Below are 11,681 nucleotides of genomic sequence, written 5' to 3' on the forward strand. Positions count from 1 at the left end.
ATCCCTTCCCTTCCCATTTCATCTCATCCCATCTCAACTCCATCCCATCCATCTCATCCCAAACCATCCCAATTCCTTCCCCTCCCATCCCCATGGATCCCATCTCATTCCCATTCCCATGGATCCCATCCCATCCCATTGCATCCCATCTCATTCCCATCCCCATCCCATCCCATCCCATCCCATCCCATCCCATCCCATCCCATCCCCATGGATTCCATCTCATTCCCATCCCCATGGATCCCATCTCATTCCCATCCCCATCCCATCCCATCCCATCCCATCCCATCCCATCCCATCCCATCCCATCCCATCCCCATGGATCCCATCCCATCCCCATGGATCCCATCTCATTCCCATCCCATCCCATCCCATCCCATCCCATCCCATCCCATCTCATCCCATCCTCATGGATCCCATCCCATGGATCCCATCCCATGGATCCCATCCCATCCCATCCCACGGATCCCATCCCATCCCATTCCCTGGTGACTGCTCAGCCTGGGAATGTCCAGCCCCATCCTTCCTGTCCCCATCCCGACCTCCGCGTCTCTTCCCACTGGGATAGGGGACAGGGAACAGCGACCGGCACCGGGACACGGCAAATGTCGACAATTCCCATCTGGAGAGCACCAGGATTGTCCCCCGGGAATGCCGGGGGGACAGGGGGGTCAGGGGACACGTGAGGGACAGAGGGGACACGTGAGGGACAGAGGGGACAGTGCCACCCCCGGGGGGCTGCTCCAGCTGCTGGAACGCTTAAAAACCTGGGATCCGCATTCCCAGGAAACCGGGATCTGGATTCCAAGGGATCCCCAGAGCCCCAGCTGTGTCCTTGTCACCGGCACGGGGACATCACACGGCTTGTCCCCAAGGGAGGGGACACCAGGGCCTGGCTTGTCCCCCCCTCCCCATTCCCACATTGGCCGGAAATTCCAGCTTTTCCCTAAAAAGCCTCTCTGGCACAGGGACGGTCTCCAGAGCCACCGCTGGCCGTGTCCCCGTGGCTGGGGGATGTCACCTGGGGGGGACACGGGGGATGACACCGTCACCTCCCGGCACCGGGCGCGGATTTGCTCGGGGATTACAAAAACAATGGGATTTGGGAAGGGATTAAATCCCAGCGGCCACTGCGACCACTGCGGTGTCCCCACGGTGTCCCCACACTGCCATCCTCTCCCTGCTGTCCCCCTCTGATGTCCCCACGCTGCTGTCCCCTCCCTGTCCCCACTCTGCTGTCCCCACGGTGTCCCTACACTGCTGTCCCCACACTGATGACCCCAATTTCCTGTCCCCGCTCTGATGTCCTCACCATGAAGTCCCCACAGTGTCCCCACAGTGATGTCCCCCACACTGCCACCCCCTCAGGGATGTCCCCATGCTGGTGTCCCCCCTCCCACACTGATGTCCCCACCCTGATTTCTCCATTCTGATGTCCCCACCGTGTCCCTGCCCTGACGTCCTCACGCCAATGTCCCTCACAGTGTCCCCACACTGATGTCCCCTCCCTGCTGTCACCACAATGATGTCCCCATGGTGCCACCTCCACGCTGCTGTCCCCACAGTGTCCCCACAGGGATGTCCCCATGCTGCTGTCCCCTTCCCTCATGTCCTCACACCAGTGTCCCCACTGTATCCCCATGGTGCCATCCCCACTGTGTCCCCTCCCTGATGTCCCCACAGTGTCCCCACCTTGATGTCCCTGCCCTGATGTCCTCACACCCATGTCCCCCACAGTGTCCCCACTGTGTCCCCACGCTGCCACCTCCACGCTGCTGTCCCCACCCCGATGTCCCCACGGTGCCATCCCCACCGTGCCATCCCCGCCCTGCTGTCCCCACAGTGTCCCCACCCCTGTCCCCGCTGTCCCCTCATTCCCGCTCTCACCCCTGCCAAGATCCAACATTTTAATCCCGGAGCCGCGCCGGGAACTGCGCGAACTGGGAGCCACTGGGAGCCACTGGGAGCCACTGGGAGCCACTGGGGCTGGCCCCGGGCCGCCACTGCGGTGCCACCCGGTGGTGGCAGCGGTGTCGCTGTCGCCTGTCAGCGCCGCTGGCCCTGGAGCTGCTGCAGCCGCCGGCTCAGGTCGTCGATGCGGACGTTCTTGAGGAGCAGGAGCTGCTCCAGCCGCCCCACCTTGGCCTGCAGGATCTGGGATTCCCCAGGGATTTGGGGCCGCAAATCCCAAATCCCGAAATCCCGAAATGCCCAACCCATCCCCGAGGGATTTGGGGCCGCAAATCCCAAATCCCGAAATCCCAAACCCATCCCCGAGGGATTTGGGGCCGCAAATCCCAAATCCCAAATCCCGAAATGCCCAAACCCATCCCCGAGGGATTTGGAGCCGCAAATCCCAAATCCCGAAATCCCAAACCCATTCCCGAGGGATTTGGGGCCGCAAATCCCAAATCCCGAAATCCCAAACCCATTCCCGAGAGATTTGGGGCCGCAAATCCCAAATCCCGAAATCCCGAAATGCCCAACCCATCCCCGAGGGATCTGGGGCCGCAAATCCCAAATCCCGAAATCCCAAACCCATCCCCGAGGGATTTGGGGCTGCAAATCCCAAATCCCGAAATCCCGAAATCCCAAACCCATCCCCGAGGGATTTGGGGCAGCAAATCCCAAATCCCGAAATCCCAAACCCATTCCCGAGAGATTTGGGGCCGCAAATCCCAAATCCCGAAATCCCGAAATGCCCAACCCATCCCCGAGGGATTTGGGGCCGCAAATCCCAAATCCTGAAATCCCGAAATCCCAAACCCATCCCCGAGGGATTTGGGGCCGCAAATCCCAAATCCTGAAATCCCGAAATCCCAAACCCATCCCCGAGGGATTTGGGGCTGCAAATCCCAAATCCTGAAATCCCAAACCCATCCCCGAGGGATTTGGGGCCGCAAATCCCAAATCCTGAAATCCCGAAATCCCAAACCCATCCCCGAGGGATTTGGGGCCGCAAATCCCAAGTCCCGAAATCCCGAAATGCCCAACCCATCCCCGAGGGATTTGGGGCCGCAAATCCCAAATCCCGAAATCCCAAACCCATCCCCGAGGGATTTGGGGCCGCAAATCCCAAATCCCGAAATCCCAAACCCATCCCCCAGGGGGTCCTCCAGGCACAGGGGATGTGGGGAGAGGGAATTTTGGGTTTTTTGTCCAAGCGGGGAATTGAGGTGGGTGAGGAGACGCGATGGATTTGGGGTTCCAAGAGCAGCCCCCCTTCCCCCCAAAAAATGGGAATCCCAGATATCCCGCTTTTCCCAAGCCCGATAGCCCACGGAATTCCCAATATTTACATCTCCGGTGGAAAAAAAACCCGAATTTCAGGGAAAATTTGAGGGACCGGGAAAAGCAGGGAAAAGAGGGACAGGGAGAAGGGGGGAAGAGGGGATCGGGAAAAGCCGGGAAGGAGGGACTGGGAAAAGCCGGGAAAAGCCGGGAAAAGCTGGGAAGAAGGGAACGGGAAAAGCCAGGAAGGAGGGACAGGGAAAAGGCGGGGAAAGTCGGGAAGAGGGGGGGAACGGGAAAAGCCGTGAAAAGCTGGGAAAAGCCGGGAAGAGGAGGCATGGAAAAGCCGGGAAGAAGGGCAGGGGGACAGGACAGGGTCGCGTGTGTCCCCCCGAGCTGTCCCCGCGCATCCAGTGTCCTTCCCACCGGGATTTGGGATGGGCTCACCTGGATCGTGTCCCGCGCCAGCTGCAGCGCCTGCTCGCGCTCCGCCAGCTGCTGTCGCATGTCCCCAGGGATTGTCGCCTCCCTGGCGCGGCGACGGGGACGCGGGGACAGGCACTGAACCCCCCCTGAGGGCCGGAGGGGAAGGGGGGGGGGGGTCCCCAAATCCTGGCCCCCGATCCCATGGGAATGTCCTGATCTCCATAGGGACCCGCGGGGACACGCAGAGCCACCAGGGTGATCCCCGAACCCTACAGTGACCCCCAGACTCCCACGGTGAGCCCCAAACCACCACAGGGACCCCCTGACCCCCACAGTGACCCCCCAGACCCCCACGGTGACTCCCAGACCCCAACAAGGACCCCTAGACCACTACAGTGACCCCCAAACCCCACAGTGACCCCAAGACACCCACAGGGACCCCTTGACTCCCACAGTGACCCCCAAACCACCACAGGGACCCCCTGACGCCCACAGGGACCCCCAAACCACCACAGGGATTCCCAAACCCCCACAAGGACCCCCTGACACCCTTGGGGACACCCAAACCCCACAGGGACTTCCTGACCCCCACAGTGACCCCATAAAGACCCCCTGACCCCAAGAGGGTCCTGTTCCCTGCCCAGCCCTCACCTGTCAGTCCTCTCCTGGCTGCAGCCCCTTCCCAAATCACTCTGGACCTTGGGATGGCCTGGAAAATCCCACAGGGATGGGGTCACCTGCCGGGACACTGCTGTCCCCTCCCAGGCACCCCAGAAAGTCACAGTGGGGGATTTTCGGATCCCTTTTGGGATCCCTACCTGTGTCCAGGTATCCGCCCTCCTCCAGCGCTGCCAGCTCCGCTGGGGGCTGCGGGGAGAGGCAGGAAAACCCCTGGAGCACCCGGGATACCTGGGACAACCCCGGCCACTATCCCAGGTGGATCCAAGCCCCAGTGTCCAGCCTGGCCTTGGGCATTCCCAGGGATCCAGGGGCAGCCCCAGCTGCTCTGGCAATTCCAGCCCAGCCCCTCCCCACCCTCCCAGCCAGCAATTCCTTCCCAACATCCCAGCCCAAGCTCCCCTTTCCCACTGGGAAGCCATTCCCTGCCTCCTGTCCCTCCAGCCCTTGGCCCCAGTCCCTCTGCAGCTCTCCTATTCAGGTGTCCATATCCCACCTCCAATGTCCATATCCCATCCCAATGTCCATATCCCACCCGTGTCCCATCCCAGTGTCCATATCCCACCTCCAATGTCCATATCCCATCCCAGTGTCCATATGCCATCCATGGTGTCCATATCCCATCCCCAGTGTCCATATCCCATCCCAGTGTCCATATCCCACCCCACTGTCCATATCCCATTCTCAGTGTCCATATCCCATCCATGGTGTCCATATCCCACCCCAGTGTCCATATCCCTTCCCAGTGTCCATATCCCATCCCCAGTGTCCATATCCCATCCCAGTGTCCATATCCCACCCCAGTGTCCATATCCCATCCCCAGTGTCCATATCCCATCCCAGTGTCCATAACCCACCCCAGTGTCCATATCCCATCCCCAGTGTCCATATCCCATCCCGGTGTCCACATCCTATTCATTCCCACGCAGGGACATCTTCCCCTATCCCAGGTTGCTCCAAGCCCCATTCAACCTCTCCTGGGACTCTCCCAGGGATGGGAGGATGGGACACCCTTGGAATTCCCCATTCCCAGGATTTCCTTACCTTCCCATTCTCTCCCTTTTTCTGCCTCTGCCTCTCCTGGATTTTCTCCCGCAGGAGCTGCAGGAGCTGCTCAGCCATTCCCGGCCGGCTCTGGACCAGCTGCTGGATCATCTCCTCTGGGATGCGGAAATTCAGCTTACTCAGCACTTTCCTGGACACCGGTATGGGATATGGACATTGGGAATGGGATATGGGCACTGGGGTGGGATATGGACATTGGGGATGGGATATGGACACTGAGGTGGGATATGGACACTGGGGATGGGATATGGACACCGGGATGGGATATGGACATTGGGGATGGGATATGGACATCATGGATGGGATATGGACACCGAGGAGGGGATATGGACACCTGGGATGGGATATGGACACCTGGGATGGGATATGGACACTGGGGATGGGATATGGACACTGGGATGGGATATGGACACTGGGAATGGGATATGGACACTGGGATGGGGTATGGACACTGGGATGGGATATGGACACTGGGATGGGGTATGGACACTGGGATGGGGTATGGACACTGGGATGGGATCAATAAAGCCCCGTGGGGAGGTGACCGGGGCATACGGGGACACGGCGGGACACCAACCCCCAGTGTGGCACGCAAGGTGGCCCTGTGGGCACACAGAGCTGCCGGACCGTGGCGAGCATGAGGACACTGCCCACAGGACAGGTGGGGACACTGTGGGGACACCCCGCGGGGGGGGGGTCACACGGAGGAGGTGGCACTGTCCCTACCTGTTCAGGTGGCCCCAGTTGGCGACTTTCTGCGCCGTGGAGCTGGTGGGCACGAAGCTGTGCAGCTCCACCATGGACGGGAAGAAGAACTTCACCACCTCGGCTGCCAGCACTGCGGGGACAGCGGGGACACGCTGCGGGTGGCACCACCAGCGACAGACACCCCGCCCCGGCCTCCCGGTGCCACCCAGCCGTGTCCCCACAGTGCCAACCCCCGTCGCTGAAGTCGCGGGCGATGTTCCTGCGCGGCCGCGACAGTGGCACCGTGTCCAGCCAGCGGTACAGGGACACCAGCGCAGTGTCCGGCCCCGGATCCGGCCCCGCGGCCGCCATGAGCGCCAGGCCAGAGCGTCGCGGTGCCATGGCAACGGGGGCGGGGCCTGCAAGGAGCGTCGCGGTGCCATGGCAACGGGGGCGGGGCCTGCAGGGAGCGTCGCGGTGCCATGGTAACGGGGGCGGGGCCTGCAGGGAGCGTCGCGGTGCCATGGTAACGGGGAGGGGCTTCATGGGAGCGTCGCGGTGCCATGGTAACGGGGGTGGGGCCTGCAGGAAGCGTCTCTGTTGTCATGGCAACGGGGCGGGGCTTAAAGTGAGCGTCTCAGTGCCACGGCAACGGGGGAGAGGCTTAAGGAGAGAGTCCTATTGCCATGGCAACGGGGTGGGATATGGACACAGGGATATGGACACTGAGATGGGATATGGACACTGGGATGGGTTATGGACACTGGGGTGGGATATGGACACTGAGGGTGGGATATGGACACTGAGGGTGGGATATGGACACTGGGATGGGATATGGACACTGGGGATGGGATATGGACACTGAGGGTGGGATATGGACACTGGGATGGGGTATGGACACTGGGGATGGGATATGGACACTGAGGGTGGGATATGGACACTGGGATGGGGTATGGACACTGGGAATGGGATATGGACACTGGGGTGGGTTATGGACACTGGGGTGGGATATGGACACTGGAGATGGGATATGGACACTGGGATGGGATATGGACACTGGGGTGGGATATGGACACTGAGGGTGGGATATGGACACTGGAGATGGGATATGGACACTGGAGATGGGATATGGACACTGGGGTGGGATATGGACACTGAGGGTGGGATATGGACACTGGAGATGGGATATGGACACTGGGGTGGGATATGGACACTGGGGTGGGATATGGACACTGAGGGTGGGATATGGACACTGGAGATGGGATATGGACACTGGGGTGGGATATGGACACTGGGGTGGGATATGGACACTGGAGATGGGATATGGACACTGGGATGGGATATGGACACTGGGGTGGGATATGGACACTGGGGTGGGATATGGACAGTGGGATGGGTTATGGACCCCAGTCCCGTGTGGCTGCGCCTCAGTTTCCCCGCCTTTCCGCTCCTCCGAGCACGGCAGCTTTAAAACGGGGGGGTTTCGTGTTTCACCCCTTCTTTACCACCCCTACCTGACCCCCTGGGGGGGGTCTCAACTGCCACCCCCTCCCTGCCCCTTCCCCCAGCCATGTCACCCCCAGCCATGTCCCCTCTGGCCAGGCTGTGACCCCAAAATCCCGTCCTTCCATGTCCCCCCCCTTTGGCCCCACTCACTTCCCGCGCTTTAAGCCCCGCCCCTTTCCACCTCCGCCGTCTATTGGCTGCTCCACCCGTCAATCACCAGGCTCCGCTCCCCCTTCGCTGCGATCCTGCGCATTGAGCACTTCCGCACTCTCCTGGGCACCGCCCTTCCCCTTCTCTCATTGGCTAAAGCTCACGCCAATCTCTCCTCCTGACCAATCAACCGCCGAATCCCTCCGATAGCCCCGCCTCCCGCGCGCTCCCATTGGCTGGAACAGCCGATGGGTTTTGAATATAAACGACGGCGCGGCTGTCGGCGTCCCCTTTTTTTTCCCCCTTTTCCCCCCTTTTTATTCCCCTTTCCCCCCCTTTTTATTCCCCTTTTTATTCCCATTTCCCCCCTTTTTATTCCCATTTCCCCCCTTTTTATTCCCATTTCCCCCCTTTTTATTCCCCTTTCCCCCCCTTTTTATTCCCCTTTCCCCCCCTTTTTATTCCCCTTTTCCCCCCCCTTTTTATTCCCCTTTCCCCCCCCTTTTTATTCCCCTTTCCCCCTCCTTTTTATTCCCCTTTTTATTCCCCTTTCCCCCCCCTTTTTATTCCCCTTCCCCCCCCCTTTTTATTCCCCTTTCCCCCCCCTTTTTATTCCCATTTCCCCCCCCTTTTTATTCCCATTTCCCCCCCCTTTTATTCCCATTTCCCCCCCCTTTTTATTCCCATTTTCCCCCCCTTTTTATTCCCCTTCCCCTCCCCCCTTTTTGGGGGGGTTATTTGTTTTTTTTTTTGTTTTTTTTGGGGTTTTTGGGGGGCTGATTTTGGTTTTTGGGGTTTTTGGCGGGGTTACGTGGGTTTGTTTGGGTTTGTTTGGGTTTGTTTTGGTTTTTTGTTTTTTTTTTTTGGTTTTTTTTTTTGTTGTATTTTGGGGATTTGTTTTGGTTTTTTAAGTTTTTTTGGGGTTATTTTTTTTTGGGGGGTTATTTGCGGTTTATTTAGGCTCCTTTGGGTTTGTTTTCGGTTTCTTAGGTTTTTTTTTGGTTGTATTTTGGGGGTTTGTTTTGGTTTTTTAAGTTTTTTGGGTTTTTTTGGGGTTTATTTAGGCTCATTTGGGTTTGTTTTGCTCTTTGGGGTTTTTTTTGGGTTTTCTTTTTTTTGGTGTTTTTTGGGGGGGTTTCTTAGGTGGTTTTTTTGTTATTTTGGGGGTTATTTGGGTTTGTTTTGGGTTTTTTGTGTGGTATTTTGGGTTTTTGCGGGGGATATTTTGGGGGTTATTTGGGTTTTTTTTTGTTTTTTTGGTTTTTTGTGGTTTAGGGTTTTTTGGTTTTTGTGTTTTTTTTTGTGTTTTTGATGTTTTGGGGTTTTTTTTGGGTTTTTTGGGGTTTTTTTTGGGTTTTTTTTTGGGTTTTTTGGGGTTTTTTTTGGGTTTTTTGGGGTTTTTTTGGGGTTTTTTGGGGTTTTTTTTGGGTTTTTTGGGGTTTTTTTTGGGGTTCTTTTGGGGTTCTTTTGGGGTTTTTTTGTTTTTTTTGGGTTTTTTTTTGGTTTTTTTCTGGGTTTTTTCTGGGGTTTTTCTGGGTTTTTTTTGTTTTTTTTCGGTTTTTTTGGTTTTTTTTGGGTATTTTTGGTGGGGTTTTTTTGTTTTTTTTTGTCTTTTCGAGGGGTTTTTTTGGGCGTATTTTGGTTTTTTTGGGACATTTCGGGGCTTATTTTGGGGTTGTTTGGGTTTGTTTTGGGTATCTCGGGGTTTTTAGGGATGTTTTTTTGGGTATTTCGGGGATTTTTGTTGGGTTTTTTTGGGGTGGGGTTATTTTGGGGTAATTTTGGTGGGTTTTTTTGCCTCCTTTTGTGTCATTTAAAGCAATTTATTCTCTGCTCAGCCGTGATTAATTTGAGGGGGTGGCGGTCCCCAAATGTCCCGGGGGGGGGGGGGGGGGAGTTGGGGGGCCCCAAAATATCGCAGTGGGGGGGGAGGGGATGAGAGGAACTTGTAATTGGGGACAGATTTGGGGTGGTGGAGGGAGATTTGGGACATTGGGGGATGATCCCATTGGTTTGGGGAGATGAGATCCCACTGGATATGGGGGATGTGACCCCTGGATAAGGGGAACGATCCCATTGGTTTTGGGGGATGAGATCCCTAAATAGGGGGGATGATCCCACTGGATAAGGAGCATCATTCCATTGGCTTTGGGGGATGATCCCACTGTTTTTTTGGGGGGGTGAGACCCCTGGAAGAGGGGGATGAGATCCCTAAATAGGGGGGATGATCCCACTGGATATGGGGGATGTGACCCCTGGATAAGGGGAACGATCCCATTGGTTTTGTGGAGATGAGATCCCAAAATAGGGGGGATGATCCCACTGGATATGGGGGATTCGACCCCTGGATAAGGGGAATGATCCCATTGGTTTTGGGGGATGAACCCCTTGGATAAGGGGGGATGATCCCACTGGATATGGGGGATGTGACCCCTGGATAAGGGGAATGATCCCATTGGTTTTGTGGGGATGAGATCCCTAAATAGGGGGATGATCCCATTGGTTTTGTGGGATGAGACACCTGGATAAGGGGGACTGATCCCACTGGATGAGGTGGATGAACCCCTTGGAGAGGGGAATCACCCCACTGGATTGGGGGATCTGAGCCCCTGGATAGGGGGGAGCTCATCCCATTGGATTAGTGGGATCATCCCACTCGTTTTGGCAACTCTGAGACCCCAAATAGGGATCATCCCACTGGATTTGGGGTTGAACCCTCTGGATAAGGGGGATCATCCCACAGGTTTTGGGGGGGTTGAAGTGCTTGGATGAAGGGGATCATCCCACTGATTTTGGGGGCTCTGAGTCCCCTGGATAAGGGGGATCATCCCTCTGGATTAGTGGGATCATCCCACTGATGTGGGGGGCTCCCAAGCCCCATAACCCCCCCCGCCCCTCCCTGGGGAGAGCTCTGAGGGGACACCAAGGTGACATTTAGGGGACATTTAGGGGGCACTTTGGGGACACCGAGGTGACATTTAGGGGGCACTTAGGGGACACTGAGGTGGCACTTAGGGGAAACCGAGGTGACACTCCGTTTACGCTTCAGGGACACTTGGGGACACCTGGGTGACATCAGGGGACAGCGAGGTCCCTCTGGCACACCCAGGGGAAGCTGAAGTTGCAGTTGTGGTCATTCCAGAGCCCCGCCCCCACCGGGTGGATCTGGGCACAGCCCTCCCCCCCCCACCGGCCGTGGTCAGTGTTGTCCGGTTGGCCTGGCGCCCAGAAACTGCGGGAAAAAGGGGGGGCAGCGGTCAGCGGGACGGGACAGGGATGTCCCCAGGTGTCCCCAGGTGTCCCCAGCCCCCTCACCTGTGCTCCAGAGAATAGGGGGTCCCATCCACCCAGCGCCAGGAGCCCCCCGGGCCTGTGGTGGCCAGCCCGATCCAGTAGGAGCCACCGCGGGCCTCCCGCGCCAGGTAAGCCTGGGGACATGGGGACAGGTGAGGGGACACGGGAGGGGACACAGGAGGGGACAGGTGGGAGGGTGGACAAGAGAGAGGTGATGGGGTGGAAAGGGGGACATGGGCAGGGGGACAGGTGGGGGGTGGAAAAGGGGACAGGTAGGAGGGGGCTGGGGACAAGGGTTGGGGACAACCGCGGGCAGGAGGTGGCACGGGGGGGGCACATGTGGGACAGGGGCTGGGAACAGGGCTGGGGCCAGGCCAATAAAGGTGCTCAGGTGGGAGGGGACAGCGCAGGACAGCACACGGGTGGCCGTCCCCGGCGTGTCCCCAACCTCACCTGCTCGTCGGCGCTGGTGACAGAGGCCAGGTGCGCGTGTGTCACCGCGCAGGCGGCCGCGGCCGCGGCCCAGGGCTGGCTCTGGCCCGAGAACAGGTACAGCTTGCCCCGGTGGTAGCGCCAGCCCAGCTCCAGTCCCTGCAGCCACCGCCCTGCGGGGACACGGGGACACCCACCGCTGTCACACCCAC

The 11,681-nt window shown here is 58.0% G+C and overlaps 1 protein-coding gene across 1 annotated transcript; it reads right to left on the reverse strand.

The window, feature by feature from the left end:
* Positions 1-2,046: 2,046 nt before the first annotated feature.
* On the reverse strand, positions 2,047-6,459 carry SPEF1 (sperm flagellar 1; the record flags this gene model as incomplete). Its single annotated transcript, XM_082282020.1, has 6 exons — positions 2,047-2,154; positions 3,679-3,803; positions 4,476-4,524; positions 5,380-5,530; positions 6,127-6,238; positions 6,339-6,459. The coding sequence occupies 6 exons, from the start codon at positions 6,457-6,459 to the stop codon at positions 2,047-2,049; spliced, it is 666 nt and encodes a 221-aa protein (XP_082138146.1).
* Positions 6,460-11,681: the final 5,222 nt, after the last annotated feature.

The sequence above is a fragment of the Coloeus monedula genome, assembly GCF_965178545.1.
Source record: "Coloeus monedula genome assembly, chromosome: 5".
Classification (NCBI taxonomy): domain Eukaryota; kingdom Metazoa; phylum Chordata; class Aves; order Passeriformes; family Corvidae; genus Coloeus; species Coloeus monedula.